The sequence below is a fragment of the Podarcis cretensis genome, assembly GCF_951804945.1.
Source record: "Podarcis cretensis genome assembly, chromosome: 5".
Lineage (NCBI taxonomy): Eukaryota > Metazoa > Chordata > Lepidosauria > Squamata > Lacertidae > Podarcis > Podarcis cretensis.
The window spans coordinates 59,918,234-59,936,234 of record NC_137174.1 but is presented as its reverse complement, the minus strand read 5'-3'; the positions used below and the strand labels follow the sequence as shown (position 1 = coordinate 59,936,234).

Here is an 18,001-nt window from a genome sequence, read left to right as displayed (position 1 = left end):
CTTCCTGTTTCATATGATCCCATCCACAAGGCCAGAATGATCAAAAATAAAAGTTGCCTAGAGAGCTTTTCTCCATTTGCACCAGGTGTGCTGGATCACTTCCTTTTGTACCCAGGAAGCCCAAGGGCAAAATGTGTACATTATCTCAGCAAGCACATGCTTTTAACCCCATGTCAACTAAGATAATGGTAATACTGTAGTTGGATCAATAGACCGATAGGTGTTCTTAATTCACCCTGTCCTGTGCCTACTGATTCTCCACTACATATCCCCCTAAACAATTTTACCCTAGTTGGCTTTCATCCTGTTTTGAAGCCTGGCTGTGAGAAAATGATTAAAATTTCCTGGAATGTCTTCTTTGCAGGAGGATAAGCACCCTATTTACTTCAAGTTTTGCCTGTAAATGCTCATGTTAGCACACTAGCCTTCTTAGAACATACTTACCTTGGTTCCTTGCCCTGGTTCCTTACTGGCCTGTTAGCTGCTACTCTGTTGCTTTGCTTCATGAAGTACCCTTTTTGCAAACCATTAGCCTAAATTAGCCACCATGTTCTCTAACACAGTGTGGACACCTGCAGCCCACTGTATCTCTCTAACTTTATTCTCTCACATTGTATTCTTCCTAACTTTGCTTGTATCCTTTGCCTTGGTATTTTGAAACATCTGTCCTGGCCCATATATGTGTCTGGACCCTGTTTGAAATTGTTAGCCACAGGCTGGGAATCATCCTTTCAGTAACGGCATCATGAGATGAAGAAGTATTTAAGCATTTCTATTAAAATTATGAGGCACAAATTGCTATGCCAATGTTTGCTGAACATTCCCTGATTACACAGGCAATTGGTTAATTGATATTAATAGTCACATGCTTGTGTTAATTACTGTAGTAATATTTAATGTCCGTATTATCCAAACATTTCAAATCTCCAGACATTATAAGAGCACTTTTTTCTTGAATTGTGTGTGCTGGATTTGGCAGAAGATTAGCAACAAAGTAGGCCCATTGGCATGTGCTTCATCCTTGTGGTCTAGGAGAACTGATCGTACTCACATAAAATTCTCTCTCTCACAACTGCTGTCTGTAACAATGCTGAGGCCTCCATCTTGAGTATTCATGGGACTGAAATCCAATACGCATCAGTGTTCTTTGTGCAAAAGCTTTTAAAAATGCTTTCCTAAATTAAACAAAAGCAGAAGGGAGAAGAGGCATACAAAGAACAGCAGAGAGCTCTTTCTGCTAAGATTGGCAGTGAAATGGTGTCCATGAACCACAAAATGTTAATGGATGAAATTCTTGTTGCTTTGATAAGTTGAGGCGAGTGGAGGGACCAAGGCAAGGTTTTCATGCCAGCATAATTATATAAAGCGAACATAAGAGCCTGTGGTGAGTAAGATGGACTTTATGATGTCAGCTCTCCACTAATGAGTTCCCTCCATTTTGTGGGACAGAGTGTCTTTTTTGAAAACATTTGCTCTCTAACCAGCACAAAGATAATCCTGTGAAAATATGTTCTGAAGATCCCATTAAAACGGAATGTGTGACCTGGCTTCCACAGTCAACTGCCCAGACTTATCCTGTGTTATTGTTTCCAAATGGGGACACTTGGTATTCTTATTTTTCTGAACAAGCCAGGCTAAGAGTGAATAATAGCCCCATGCAAGTAAAGGCAAACAACTTCAGTTGTTCAACAACATGGGTTCATCAAGGAGTATAAAATCTTTTCACAGCCTTGGCAAATAACGAAAAACCCCTGTACGCTATTTTGCCAGCCTCATGCCAAACACCCAGAACATCTTGAGCCATTACAGATAGGCTTTCTGGAGGCCTTCTCTTGGTCTTGGCTTTTTCTATAAGCAGGGGGAGGGGAATGAGCTGATCCCTCTGGCACCCACAGAACAGCATTTCTACTGGGTCTCACCCTGTGTGAAGATATTGCATGCTGTGCTATGAGGGTCATAGAGTATTATTTTACACACACGCACTCCACCCTTTTAAGATGCCTCCAGAACCAGAGTAAGACAACAGTTCATGGCACTGTTTGGGTATTTCATGTCCAAATACTGGTCAAAGGCTTTCCAGACTATGATATTGCTGCTAATTTCACCATCTGCCAAATATTACTGCTTGAGGGTTTGGCACTTTCAAGAGTAGTGTTCTTTCTGATGATAAAACTAGCTTGGACAGCTCTGGTTGCTTTGTATAATATTTGTATAACACTGAGTCCTGACCTGCTGGCACAAACAGTCTCCTTCTGGCCCATTGTGTCAGTCACAAGCTGGATAATTTAGTCGTCATATGTACCAATTTATTAAAATCTGTATATTTTGCCTTTTGGCTGCATTATGTATATGCTTGCAGCCCTATAAGCAGCACCTCTTCCAGCAGGAGGTAACAGAGCACTGACTGCAGAGGAGCAGCTGGAATACTAGCTATGGGCTGTGGGTAATCAGAAGAAAAGCTGCAACTATCTTCCAGAATGTAAACACCCTTATAGCTTAATGGACCTATTTACATTGAAGGAGACCAGGAAACGAAATTTGTTATGTTGTTCCAAATAAGCCTGTGCAGATGGTAAGCAGAACCAGACGAGCCAGTGATCTTGAGTGCAATGGATTTTCCTTTGGAAAGTGCTTGATTTTATCAGGTTGTTTACTAAACTGTCACAACAAGGCATGAAATCAAGGAACCCTTGTACATGCCGATACTGGCAATGTGTTCCTGAGAGTGGGCAGTGATGGAAACATGCCTTAGTTGGCTTCCCACTCTGAATTAAATGAGTTAAAGTGAGTCAGGTTTTTCTCATACCTCTTGAGAATGTCCTGGCATATTTGGGTAGGTGTGTGCATGGTGGGAATCAGTCTTGACCAAAACAAATAGCTCCACTGGATACCTGCTGCATGTCTTCTACAGGCAAGTCAGGTGGGATTTTCCTATTTGTCTCTAGGAAAAATAGTCCCTTATTTAATTTTATTTTGCCCAGGGCGTATTGTAAGGGAGCAACGTCTGTCCCACGTTGGGAGGGGAGCTCTTACTCAGGAAACTGGGAAGTTTACTACAGCAGAATTGAAAGCAGTTAAGTTGCACTCTTGTCTCCCAACTGGGAGCTAAGAACCATTGCAAAATATTCCATCCACCCCCAATCCCGTAGGCTCTGCGTGTAGATTTACAATTAAATTGGTTCTGGTTAGCAAACGAGAACAGGACAGTTAAATTGAATTTTCAGAAGAATGTTGTGAATCCTATGTGAAAAAAATAACCTCCCTCCTTGCTTTTCCTGCTCATCTTATTGCTGCAGTTCACTCTTATCCATCTCTCTCACTAAGAATCCTTTCTGCTGGTGAAGGCACTGAATGAACCTTTCCTCTTCTGTCTTACTCGTCCCTCTTGCTCATTAAAACACTAGAAGAACAGTGCTGAATAAACCCTAGGGCCCATCTAGTCTCACAGAGGCCAATGAGATAGATTCTCATAGGAAGCCCATAAGCAAAGCATAGCACTCTCCCTCTTATGATTCTCAGCAACTGGTATTTATAGGCATACTCATATCCATGAGAATGATTACCAACCTTGCAATCCTAAGGTTCCCAGATGTTGCACTTTTGAGATCTTGCTCTGGAGACGAGTGTGGTCTGAATGTTAGATGCCTTGAGGATACATCCTCTTTGAAGCATTCCAGGAAACCTCCTAGTTCTGTTTTGTGTTGGAGGCTGGTTTAAAGCTTTTGGTGGCAGCAGGAGAAGAGAACTAGGACTTCTTGTTTGATGGCCTTTGGAATGGGTATCACTTAGTTGTTTATGGCTCTTGCTATGCAGTGAAATGCTGCAAGTTACAGGAACTGACCCCCAACCCTCCCATTACTTAGCACATGGGGAATGATCTGATGCAATATAAATTTTAAGCATGTCAACTACTAATCCCTTCTTCTCCAAAGTGTCAGGTTATAGAGCTGCAAGCATATACATAATGCAGCCAAAAGGGGGTTCTGGATCATGGGCTCTACTGGTCAAAACGGGAGCCTCAGTGATAGCCCTCTCCTTCCGGAAACAAAGCAGGACTGTTAGAAGAAAACACACGTGGCAAAAAGGAGAGTTAGGCCCTGGTGAGCCGCCCCCTTATCCGCTTGTGATTAGCCAAGCAGATAGTCAGTCAATCAAGATTTTTTTTAAATTTAAAAATGATATTTTTTTCTTCACTTCTCACTTCCCTCTGTGGCCCCCTTGGAATATTTTATTTATGTTATTTTCACCTTTGGCCCCCTTGGAATATTTTGCTGCCGCCCCCGAACCATTCAGCCCCCGGTTGGGAAACACGTATATAAAGTCTTTAAAAGGCTGTCAGCACTTGACTTCCAGTGGCTCTCCCTCTCCCGCAGGAGAGCTGTTGGCAACATTTAAAGGGCCTGTAGCCTATTCTGCAGTCAAATGCTCCAGTATGGTGCTGTAGCAAAAGCAGCTGCAGCTGCTTTCTCAGAAAACACTTGCTGATTGGATGGGTCCAATATTTAGCATCAAATGTATGTAATTTATTTTCTTTAGAATTGCTGAGTGCCATGCATATATGCTCACTGACCAGTGTTGATCGGTTGATGCTTTATTCATTTTATTTTTTATTTTATTAAATTTAAATCCCACTCTACCTCCCAGAGGACTCCCAAATTTGGTGATGCAGTTCTTCAACCAACCAACCAACCAACCAACCAACGCCTTACAAAATGCATATAATTTAGGGCAGGCTTCCTCAACCTCGGCCCTCCAGATGTTTTTGGCCTACAACTCCCATGATCCCTAGCTAGCAGATGTGGTCAGGGATGATGGGAATTGTAGTCTCAAAACATCTGGAGGACTGAGTTTGAGGAAGCCTGATTTAGGGGAAATGCATTATATGAATATTTTAGAGAGAGAGAGAGTACACACACATGCATATGCGCTAGTTTGGAAGACTGAGCAACGTAATTTCTACCAGTGATCCTCCTTCTAACCTGAGATTTTCAGTGCAAATTAGATATTTTTTTTAAAAAAAGAATTTTTATTAAATATTTTCTTGGTTTACAAAAGTATGTGCATTGCCTCCTTTTTCAGGTTGTAGAGTCTTTTCTACAGATCAATTAAATTTGATGTGAGACATTAGTGTGTAGTAAAGAAAGGGGAAGAGGGGTGGGATAGTAAAATTTATATTCATTTACTTAGTTTATGTGGAGGTTTTGTGTCTACGTCACTTGGGTAGGTTCTCTTTCTATTCATTTATTATTTTTCCTTGGCAGTGAGATAAATTAGATATCTCAACATTAATGATAAGAGCCGATTTCCTACAGAATCACACCTACAACAGGATTACAATTCTATTGGGAAATTCATGGTAGCAGGTTTTGTTACACATCAAAGCAAGTTCTGTATCTTGTGGGCAATTAATTAAGCAAAAAGGACTCTTCTGGCCAAGTACAGAGCTATCAGAAAAAAGCTTGGAAACTGATAGCTCTGCCATTAAAGTGGGAAGATTCAAGGACAATAACTATACAGGCTTCTTTTGATATACAAGGGAGTTGAACCAGACACCTTAATGCTACTGTACACACCACAAGCTCTCACCTTTTTTCATGCCTGCTTCTTCAAACGCTGCCCATGTGCTCTGCATTTAAGGAGCCTAGAAGTCCCTGCCCCCCTGCCTCTATTACATGCCATGTGTGGATTAGATGGATGGTTTGGGGAGTTATTTAGTTAGAAACTGCTGTTCAGTTTTGGAATATTTGTTTGACTAAGGCGATGTTCATATTTGTATTACTTGATTTTAAAATGTGGCTTTAAGGAATACTGTAGTAGATAAAGCTCAAGATGTGTTCAGTTAAACCTGAAAATGCTTTACTCCGGGATGTTGACCTTTTGCTCCCCTCTCCGCCAAGGGCTGTCTCTCCTTGCAAGTTGCTCTGGCAGGCATCAAATTCCTTTGGGGGCTTTAGTAGCAGCTCGTTCTTTCATCTAATCAGGTTTAAACTCTGACAAGATATTTGTACAATCCCTGTCTCAAAGGGCAGGCCAATGACACCATTAACCTAATCCTCCCCTCTTGTTTTCCACTTTAATGATACTCATAAGCTCGAAACAGGGAAAATATTTGGGCAGTAATATTTGTACAAAAGACAACAGTAATAAGAATGGCGTGTTGATAGAATCTGTGCTGCGTTTCTGTTGGAGTTGGGGGAAGCCATCTCATTCCTCTTCCTGTCTATTGAGAATTGCTTTGAACACCATGGCCCATCACTTATCATCCACTGTCTAACATAGAGGCTAAACTTTAGAAAGTGTTGCTGGGTTGTCCTGTTTAAAAATAGGCCAGGAAGGGGAAAAGACAAATGGAGAGGTATCCGAGGATAAGGTATATTGTAGGAACTGGGTTAGGCAAGGATGCCCACTATTGCATCGGCCATTGCTATAGCTTTTAGTATATTGGGTACCTCTTGACCATCTGTGGGGGGTTGCAGATCTGAGGTTATCCATTTCTGTTGGACAAGTGGAAACATGTAGTGGGTCAGTTGTCTTTCTTCAGAAGGGTTAACACAAGTGAGCTGATGCCAACAATGTAGTACTTGAGAAATAAGGGTTTTCTCAGCACACTGTACGCACACAAAACACACGGATTAGATTGGGATGCTGAACCAACTCATCACTGTAATATTGTGGCTAGGGAACTGAATTGCAAAATCTGGAGAAGTGCAAATTTCAAAGGATGTCTGTGTTTCAGTCCATGCACTGTATAGGATAATGTGGATTAGGTAAATTCTCATTTAAATGTGAACTGAATACCAATTCACCGCCACCTCCAGTGCCTTGTTCTAGACTTCAGATACAGCCGATATCCTACTCTACTGCAGTTATATTAAATCATAGGGCTGTTGGATAATGTCAACAGAGTTGCATTGAGCTGTAATATTATAGAATATAGTCCAAAAGTGTTTTGTTGATATTTGGTAATAACAGTCCAAAACAGTACAAAAATGGGAGGACGCATCTGATCCAGCCTCTGGGATTTGCTTTTATGACCATTTAAGTTCAATCAGATTTGAGAAGAATTATATAATCACTGGGTTGAATCATTAGGGGGGTAGATAGTATGGATATGTGTCATTTCCCAAATTATAAGACCTTTGGTGCTGGTCATCAGGTACATAACACAAGTCTTCAGGGGCTGCTTTCATGTAGCCAGAGGCCATGACTTCAGCTCTAGGTGGGCATTTTCCTGCCATGACTGGGTTTATTCAAATGCTGCCTTGGATGTATGTGCAAAGCAACATTTCTTCTTTAACTTCCTTCTTTAAAGGCTAAGTCAGCATTTGGAGCATGGTTTTAATTAGGGATTTCAGATCGAAACATTTCCGGTTTCGTGTGTGTGTGTGTGTGTGTGTGTGTGTTTTCCTTAGGACAGTTTTCAGTTAAAATGTTTTAGAGTTTTGAAAAATACCAGATGCCCAACTCTCAGTGTGCAAAAGAAATGTAAAAAATCCACCAGTCCCTCTTGGTTCTTGGGCAGATCCACGTGTGTGATGTTGGCAGAACCACAAGAGTTGGGGGTGACAGAAAGGAGGACAACAGTTGGGATCAGGCAAGCCACAAGAAGGTTTGTTTGTAATGGCATTCAGCTGCAGAGCAAGGCTAAAGAGAAAAGAAAAGCACCCCAAACTATGCAGGTACAAGCTAGAATGTATTCTCATGTTGTTTTCTCAATATCAAGAATTTAAGGTGCAATTACTACTAGATCACAGCCATCAGGATCTCAAGCAAAGCTTCTTTGTGCAGCTCTACAGGGCTTCTCAAAGCTGGAAGGATGCATATTATCCAGAACACATAGATGGTATCTCAATTCAAATGTAATAAAATGTCCTGAAAACAGAGGTGGTTAAAAACTAAAAAAAAACCTAAGTTTGCAAATCACTTTCATACATTGTTGCAGCATGCAATAGTAAATGACCGCAGACTTAACCTGCAGTGATCCTCTTTGCCAGTGTCACCATTACCATCTACCAAGCCTCCTCTAGCAGGAAGGGGAGAACACTTTCAGTGTCAAGCTGGATGGAGTTAGGGCTGCTACCCAGCACCAACCTGGGCTCCCATCCAGTACTACTGCATGCCGCTGCCCCCATGTAGTAGCACCAGTCACCCATACAGGTGGCAATGGGGCCTCCACCAGCATTTTTGAATGAAACTGATTTGTCATATTGGTTTATATAGAACCCAGATTGGGTCTAGAGTAGGATCCCAAAGATGGAACCCAGCCATTGTGGGTAGGTATGAAAGCAGAGGCCAGCACAAAACCCGTGCACTCACCTGGTAACTGATCCCAAAAGCTAGACCAGTGCCTTTTTATTTATTGATTGATCATTTGGCAACTCTGCCTGCAGCTTAGAATAATCATTCTGAAAATGATGAGTGGCTAAAATGATGGTGGGTGTGTTGCTGTGACTGGTCTGTGTGGAGGGAAAGGTTTTCTCAACAGTCTACATGTTCATGTGCGTGGACCAAGTGGAGGCTGAGTCCTGTGGAAATAATACATCCATTAGATTCTTGTGGTGTCTGGAAATGCAGCTGAAAGACTAGCAGCCTCTTGCCCCCACTTGAAAAAGTGCACTGATATGCGAGGACCAAGGAGCAGCCTTTGTTCCAGGGATAATTTTGTGGGCTCTGCCCCTTTTGTGCCTGTGTGGGCTTTTCCTGAGAGCTCTGGCGGGCCTTTCAGTAGTGATCTGCTCATTCAGTAATTGTTTTCCCAGTGGGCTGCAGGACTGAAGGGGAAATGGCTGATTGGATGTGCTAATTTATTGTGGCTGGTAAGCATTTTATTATGATTAAGCAAACACGCTGAAAATGTGCTCAGCATTTGTATGATTGGTATCATTCCGAAGGCATTTCATATTTTCGCCACAGGCTGCGAGTTACAGGTCCTTCTTCAGTCGTGCCATTGAAGCAGCTGTCTTCTGCAGTGAATGAGCTAGGATGGGGGATCTGCAGCATTTCCACTCAATTCAGATTTCAGGGTTTGCATATGGGGGTGCAAATTCCTCTCAGTGGGTAGAATCATCATGTAAACAAGAGAGATCAAATGTTTCTGAGACAGGGAAACAGCTTTGCTCACCTTATCTAAATGGTATATTTGGACTGGTGATTCTTGTGCCTTCGGGTCATAAGGGAAAAGTTAATGCAAATAACTTTTGCTGCTACTGCACATCCCATTGTCAACATGCAGTTTTCTCAGCGATAGAGATTATTTGGATTGTATGCTACATTAGTGCTAATCAGAGTAGAAATTAATGGGGGGGGGGGTTTCAGTCGGTCTACTTTGTATGAGTAGCATGCAACCCTTAAAATTTAGACACAGGAATCTTCTTTATATAGTTTGACATTTAGCTCATTGAAGAAGGTATTTATCACCCACTGTTTCCAGACTTTACCATTATCCCTCATTTCCCAGGACATTTCCCTATCACCTTCATTACCACAAAAGACAACGTTTTCTTTTAGGAGGGGAAGTTGGTCCATTGCCCAAGAGCACCAAATCCATTTTCATCACACAACCTAGATTTGTCATTATGTGATTGAATCATACCCACAAAATAGTCACATTTTGTAAGCTGCTCAGGACCTGGCATACTTGGCAGTGCTGCCATGCTGTTTCCTTTTCTCCACAAGTGAGCTGCAACTACCTGCCAGATCTGATTTGAGAATGCTATGTGTGAGGAGTCTTCCTTATATTCTGGAGCCCAGCACAGCAGGAGCATAATATTGAGTGCCTCTAGGAATGCCAAAATACATGTAAGCTAAATATAGCAGACTACTTACATTAGTGACATGCATTCTGCTTCTCCGCTTGCCCTTTCTTGCCTTTATTTGGCAGAGCACTGCTCACATGACACATGCAATATTGGGAACCTTGTCAGGATTTATTAATATTCTTGCTACAGCCAAGCAGAATTCTTCGTATTGTGTCTCAGTGACTTCCTTTGTGATGCTAGTTACCATCCAACAACTCAATAACTGTTCAGAGATAAGTCCCCATTTTTGTTCCTGGAATATCTAATAGCTTTTCTTGGAGGCTTGGAGTGGAGTGATCTAGCTTTAGCCTTTTAGTTTGGCACAGGGATTTAGGCTGAATGGTTGAAGTGTGGTAAAGCACAGCTATTCATTTGTGTTCTCAGCACTGCATTTTGCTCCTCTGCCCCCGATCATATTTAGTGTAGCAATAGTCTTCTGATGAGCATGAAACTAACAGTTTGATGACAGACCCTGAATAGATGTGGGCAATGGGGGGTCATAGGCAAGAAAATTGCAAGAGTGAATCATTTTGATAAAAATTGCTATCCTATGTATCCACAGGAACTTATCCACTTCTCCCATTGATGAACTGATATCAATGAAGCCTACAGTTCCTTGTAAAAATAATTCACATAATGCCTGCCTGGAAGCAGGTATGCTTTTCCCACCCAGAACTTCTCATGACCACAGGAATCCAGCAAACATCATGCTTGTTGAGTACCTCATACCAATTTGGCTGTGTACATCACTAAAATTGTCCAGAGCAGAGTCCTGCTTTCTCTATGGTATAATTAACAACTATGGATGAATGGTGCACAGGATGGAAAGAAGGCTGCATAGACCCTGATCTCTCACTATTTGCAAACTCTATTCTGACTATCAGTCTCACTGGTGTCAGTGTTCCAGAGTACCTTGGGGGTTCGCTTTTGTCTATGAGGACTTCTCCTTTCAGGTGTCTCCTCTGCTTCTCTATATCTGCATGCCTCCACTGATTATAAATCTGGAGCCTTTTCAGAAAGCAGCCACTTCTTGCCTACTTGGGAATGCTTTTAAACCATTCCAGAAACCATGTTTGTTGATAGATCAGGGTGCTCAGAGAAGAGCGGCTGATCTAAGCTGTATGAGAGCCGGCATAAACTCCAGCACGGCAGTACCAGCTGTCACTGCTTAGAAACACATAATAGATTCTGCTGCTTTTCAGACAGCAGATCTTACAGCCACATAAACCAGTCATTCTGTCATCAAAAGCCCTGGCAGCAGAGAAGTGTTCTCTCTGCAACTGCATTCCTGGGGCAGTTACAAGTGCGGAGCCAGAGGGAGGCAAGCTTTGCAATGCATTATTTCCTGAACTGGCCTCAATAGCAGGAGAGAAAGAAATGGGTAATTACAAGAGCTGTGGACTGCATCCCTCTGTCTGTTGTCTCATGGCCTGTCATGGCTGGCAATCAGTTAAGATATTGGATGCCCAAAGCAGAATCAGAAACTAAGTTGTCAAAGTTCAAATAGAGTTCTGGTTCATGGCAAGATCAGCATTGGGGTGCTGGCACAAAGTGAGTGCCATGGTGTTATGGCAGATAGTCCATTTTTTCAGTAGGCCTTTCCTATTAAACTCATATATAGGAGTAGTTAATAACATTGAGAGATGAGATCAAGCAACTGGAATTGCAGGTGGTAGGATGTGAGCAGTTAGTATATTGCCTTGGAGCACTTCCAGCCACTATTTTCTGCTGGTTTGGAGCTCTTGTGCAACAAACCTGCTTCCTCCAAAGTCATCTTTATTGGACTTCCAAGCCACCTCCTGTTCCTGTAGCCTACTTCAGAGCTGATGTCACCCTCTTGGCTCCTTCCTGGTGATTCAGAGAATTGCCATTGTGAATGTTAAATTCTGTGGCAACGGCATAATTCTTAAATCCAAGGAAAATAAATGGAAAAAGGGAGATTATTGTATTTAGTGTCTCAGTCAATAGCGTCAACAATGTGCTTCAGAACTGCTTTTTAAACATTTAATTTAATAGCACCCCTGGAAATTGTTCTCCTTCCAGAAGTTACCAGATGCAAGTTAACCCTGGCATAGTCGCAAGGCAGGCAGGAGTGTGTCACTGCCATCTGTGTGGAGCATGCTGACTGCATCTTCAGGGCATATAGCTTTTGGGATGAAGCCCAACAGTATTTAGCTGCATTGGCATGGATAGCAATAGGTAGCTCACCACACTAAGAGTCAGAGAGTCTTAAAATTATGGCAATAGATTATTGTCCATCTTTGAAGAAAAACAGAGAGGGGACTTTACAAATGCATCAAGAGGTTGTAGTCTCATGCACACAGACAGGCAGCTAGGACTATGCCACAACCCCATGCTTCCACTTGGCAGCAGTTCTCCAGGGTCTCAGACAGAGGACTTTTTCCAGCTTTGCTGCAGGAAATACCGGAGCTGAACATGGACCTTCTGCATGCACAGTCACAGATCTTTGGCCTTTCGACCAAGTTACTTGTTGTAACCCTGATTTAAAGCAATGTTTCTAGCCCTTGTGGTTTCAGAGAAAAACATGATCACATCATGTACTCAAACAACATTCGCCAAGGGTCAAGAATGAATGAATAGATGCAACATCTTGAGTAGCGGGTGGCGACTACTGGAGATGAAGCACATTTTGAAGAAAATGTCTAAGTATGACACAGATTCTGTTTGTGTTCTCTATTGAGGAAAGCTACATATTTATTTATTTTGCAGTCCATTTATAGTGTAACACCATGTTTCCTAGCAGCAACCCCTTCAAATAGTAGTGGGATGGTTGAGGAGGAAACAAAATGCCTGCTCCCCAACATAATGCACATTGCCTCCATCCCACCAGCCCACCACATTTCCTAACAGAAGGTGTGGAGAAAACCATTGGGCTGCTTAAAAGAACAGAGCAAATATGTATGTAACAGGGAGGAGAAAAGAGGGTCGGGAGAGCAAACACATGCCTGCCCCAAATCTGTTCTGGGTTTCCCCACAATCCTCCGGTATGGGTGTGGAAAAGGGTGTGGGGAGTCCCATTGTACTAGCACTTATGCAAGTACAATTATTTTGTTGAATACTGCTCATTATGTCTAGCTCTTCTGGATTTGCCCTTGAGGTTTCCAAGCCCCTCATGGCTTGACAAGCAAAGCTCTTCTGGAGCTGTTTTCTTACCAGGAGCAGGTGACTGTACAGTTCCAGTGTCTTCAACAGCTGCATAACAGGCAGAAATACAGGAGGGGCAGCTTTCCCCAGCATGCTAAAGCTTTAGCTGTTATTAAACATTAAAGGTACAAGAGGCTTTCAGGAAAAATCTCTTAAGTGAACACCATTATCTCTTTGCACTGGAGAGAAATATGTTTTTTGTCTCTGTTTTCAGCGCCTGGCATTTCTGTTATGGCTTTCATTAGATTGTTCTTGGGTTTTATTTTTGTTTTCATTCACTTTTATAGATCTGATGGCATACTGGCATGTGAACGCAATGTGTGGGCAGCTGGCTGGCTGGCTACATAAATTAAATTACAGTGTATTAAGTCTTGTTGTTCTTTTACAATGTGAATTATCTCCTGCACTCAAACCAAATGAATTGTTTCTGGCTTGGAAGAATAAATAGTACTTTTTTAGGGTTGGCAATCTTCTTCTTTTTAACTGTCCCTTTCCCTGTGCACCTCAAAACAACCTGACAAGCAGGAATTATCACTATATTTTCATTCCACAAATGCTTCATTTTGCATTTTCTTTTGTATGGCAGGCTGCTCTTAACAACATGCTAGGACTAGTGTGGCCAGATACAAAAGGGAAAAGGGCTTCTGCACATTTAATAGTTGTGTAGAAGGGGGAATTTGAGCAGATGCACCTAGCATTTGAAAATTTCCTCAGGAATTCCATTTTCTTCACAACTCTTAAAGGTACAGGAGCCCTGGGCAGTTTTGAATCAGGCTGTTCTATGCATGAGCTGTAAAAAGGTCAGTGGCTTTATGAGGATGCATGGAAAACCCTAGAAATGGGCAGGTAACTTCATCCAGGTCTTCCCATTCTATAAGTGTGTGAAATCTCATGACGCATCACTCATGTCTTTAACAAGTGGCAACAAGTGGCTTTTCTCTTAAATTTCCATGGACAACATGTTTCTTCAGTTGAAAGACTGGGAAAAAACAGTGTCTTGAACTTTTGCAAAATAGCCCCATCCTGAGCGAGATGGAAAAAAACAATTTAGCAGTTTAATTTAAGCCCTGGTAATTGAGAACATAGTGTTTCCTCTATTTCTGCTGGTACTTTGCCCGCTTTTCTGCATTCATTATGGTATATCAAAAATAGCAGTCATGAGTAAAATCCATATCCTGGAGCAAGATGCAAGCTCTAAGCAACCAACAACGGCCATTAGGGTTGCTGGGCTCAGGTCCTGGCATCCTGTTTCCTATCACTGTGTGGCATGGACAGGAGAAGCCCTCTGGCAGGTGTAATATTTTTTCTCTTTTATGCGGTGCTGCTTTTAATACTACTGGGCTGCAAGCTGTGCCTGAAACCTAACCAAACAGAAACCGGGGTTTGATATTAACAGGGTTGCCAACTGTTGAACCAGCTTTTAAGAGCAGCTTGCTATGCAGGAACTGGCAGGAGATAAACATTATCAGTTGCTCATTTCTGCAGGTCAAGTTGGTGTAAAGAGTGCCCAAACAAGCAATAATGTTTTCTTTTGATCAGTTGACAGCTCAAGGTATAAAGTTGCTGAGTATTCCCTGAAGACCGTAGCTGTACCTTCTAAATGTTTTGAAGCCCTAAGACAAGGTGCAGCTACTGAAGACCTGGCAAACATCCAGGCCCAAACCCCAGAGACAGAAGAAAAAAGAGGGGCAGTTCTGTCAAACCCTCTAGCGAGCAACTGTTTTCTAGCAAGCGCTGGTCCCTGCCTTCAGGAAAGAAATTCATTACATTCAAGGGCAAAGAATGGCCCTGCAGCTTGCACTGAGCCAGATAAATTTGTTGTATTACATCAGCAGCAGCACAGGAAAGGAGGAGTGGGAGGAGGCGAGCAGCTCACGGCTTCTCTCTGCATCTCCCTCCTGCTTTCCTTCACTACTTCTTACTTAAGAAACACAATAGTGATCGCCATGGCAACACGTGCTCCCCTGGCACCTGCGCACTCACAGGTGGGATCCTCTGAGCCCTGAACGTGGTTCCCGGCCCCAAGCAGGTGGGGCTTGGCCCATCAGAGATGTAGTTGCTGCTAGGATGTTAAGCACTCTGGGTGACATCTGGGTCCCACCTTTTTTGTCTCAAAAACATTGCCTCATCCTTACGCCTGCTGCTGCCAGTGGGTGCCAGCTTCCCAGAAGGCGGCTGGTCTATCTGACGTAGCTATGGACCTCCGTTCCAAGGACAAAGGGCAGGATGCAGGATTCCGAGAGGAAGGAGGCTGTTCTGTGTGGGAAGTGCTGGGCTCATCTGCCAGTACCTGTTACTCCAAGGACTCTGACATTTACCAGACTTCCCTGCAGGGAAACAACACCTGATTCCACTTAAAGCTTGCAGCATCTCTCCTCCCTACTCCCACACCTCACCACAGAAAACATGGAGCTCTCCGAGAACAATAATGTAATTGGCTGGGAAAAATCTCCTCAGGATTTTCCATCAAAACCTGGAGCTGGCTCAGACAGCGCTAACACACAAACACATGCATGCTGCAGGCCCCAAGATACTCGTGAAAGCACGGGTTCCCCTAGAAAATGCGTGACCCGGACAGAATGGAGCCCAGTGTAACAAGGAGTGACTGAGACCTGAGAGACAGCAGATTCCCCCAGGGGGGTGACCCAGCCTTTGGCCCCATAAAGAACAAACCGCCAGCCGTATGGGCCTATTTAGCATCCCCGACCTTTCACCTCAGAGATTCCCACCTCCTTGCCTGCTGTGCGCAGACCTCATTTACAGCATGCAAGGACATCTTGGAGCTGTTTCTAATGCTAATTCCCTCCTCCCCTCCCTCCAGAGGTGCACATTTAAGTTCTGTTCATCAGCTATCTGCAAATGTCACCCAAGAATGGTTTATATGCACATCTATTTCCTTGCTCAAATAAATAGTTTGGAGGGGGAAGGAGAAGTACTGGTGTAGATTGGCTGAATGAAGGCCTCTTCCATATTCATGTATGTTCCAGTGGCTCTAGCAATGAATTTACGTCTAGTAGGCCCTTGTCTGCCATCACGAGGCCATAGGCGAGTCACCGTCTTTTAGCCTGAGCTCTTCACCAGTAACATGGGAATAATAGTGACTTATCCCCTAGAATTGTTATGAGAAGAAACAAGTAAATGATTGTTAACATGCTTTGGAAGTTGAACCATAGAACAAAGCTCCCAAGAGGTCGCAACAGTGCCTTGCTTCCTGTAGGCCTGCCTGCAGCTTGGAGCCCATTCCTGATAGTAAAAGCCATCCAATTCCAAGCCCGAAAGCTATTTCTTTCCCCCAATTGCTTTTCAGTTTAATACAAAACTATTCATTTTTAACTGTTCTCCTTCTTCAAGAAGATAGTCCAGGCTGTAAAAATGAATAATAAGGTATAACTGCTCTTTGGAGACCTGTCTGTAAAAAAACGATTCTCAGAAGCGGCTGCAGATGTATAACCTCATTAAACTGGGTCAGAGCTTCCAAGGAAAGCAGACTGCACAGAAAGGAGCCACTTGGAGATGTCTGGTGTCATTCTGTAAACCACAAGCCACCTTGGAGACAGCCTTCAGGAAGCCACAGAAAGCGATAAAGGGCTTTTTCACATAGTCAAATCCCCACACACGTCTAATATCTAGTATGATACTCCTTGTAACTAGACAAGTTTGGGCATGTTAATGAGATGGGGGTAATCTGAATGCTGGGGAGGGGAGTGATATCCTCACAATAGGAGAACTAACCTGGGAAAGGATGGAGTGGATCCTCTTTTGCTACTGGGTAATAAAATAAAATTTTAAAATAAATATAAATAAATAGCAGCAGCTGGCCATTTATAGCACACTGCAGCCTTCCCCAACCTGGGGTCTTCCAGATGTTTTAGATGAGAGGTCTCATCATCCCTGACCATTGGCCAGATAGGCTGGGACTGAAGGGAATTGGGTGTCCAAAACATCTGGAGGGAATCAGGTTGGGGAAGACTGGCATAATTAACCCATCATCTGGACCATGTTGTTACCACCCTTTTCTGAGTTCCCTAGGACAAAGAACTTCAGCAACTATGGGGGTTACTCTCTGGACCTTGGAGTTCTTTGCGCTTGAGTTTCACGCTGGTTTTGTTTCTTCCCAGCCAGGTCTCTAGACAAACTCTATAATTTTGCTGACTGTTCTGGCCTCCACCTCATCTTTGCATTGAACGCACTGCGCCGGAACCCCAACAATTCCTGGAACAGCTCCAATGCCCTCAGCTTGCTCAAGTACAGTGCCAGCAAGAAGTACAACATCTCCTGGGAGTTGGGCAATGGTGAGTGAGGTTTGGAGATGGGGATTTGGAGAAGGGGGTGGACGGGGAGAATTGGAGAGAAAATAAGCACTGGGGTCACCTTCTAGGTTAGGAGGAATTCTTAAGAACAGCCCAATGGATCAGCCCAGTGGCCCATCTAGTCTAGCATCCTGCTCTCACAGTGGCCAACCAGATGCCTGTGGGAGGCCTGCAAGCTGGAAACGAAGGCAACAGCAGCGTGCCTACTTGCTATTCCCAGCAACAGGTATTTAGCACCGTAATGTCTCCAACAGTGGAGATAGAACATAGCCATCATAGCTAGTAGTTGTTGAATGACAGAAGTGGAACACTGCTACTGGGGGTGCTCACTGCAATTGATAGCCATAGGATTCTGCAGGCAAAAAAGAGATTGATATCTTGATGGTACAGGGAAGGAAGGAGCTTGTGTGAGAAAGAAGATTTGAAAGTTTTCAGTAAAAACAGGGGACAAATAGTGCAATCCTAAAATGTCTCTCCAGGAGTCCAACTATGTTGAATATCATTTATTCTGAGGTAAGTGTGCATATGTTTGCACTGTAATGAGCTATATAGAGTCATCTTCACCAGTCCTTTCCTCATAGGGTCTCCATGCAGGGAGAGCGGAGAGGCGGCAGGGAGGTCAACACCATGTAGGTGCATCAGTGAGATCACTGGGTTTTCTCTGCCAATGTACCCACACAGTGCCAACCCCCCCTCCCTCTTTCCTGGTAAGGGGCCGTGACTCCACCT

At 43.3% G+C, this 18,001-nt stretch overlaps 1 protein-coding gene across 1 annotated transcript in view; it reads left to right on the top strand.

The window, feature by feature from the left end:
• The window catches only part of HPSE2 (heparanase 2 (inactive)), a 115,401-nt gene that overhangs the window by 58,975 nt on the left and 38,425 nt on the right, over positions 1 to 18,001 (top strand). Inside the window, exon 4 of the mRNA XM_079977210.1 lies at positions 17,081 to 17,254. Within this exon, the coding sequence (XP_079833336.1) occupies positions 17,081 to 17,254 (174 nt within the window). The remainder of the gene's footprint in view (positions 1 to 17,080; positions 17,255 to 18,001) is intronic.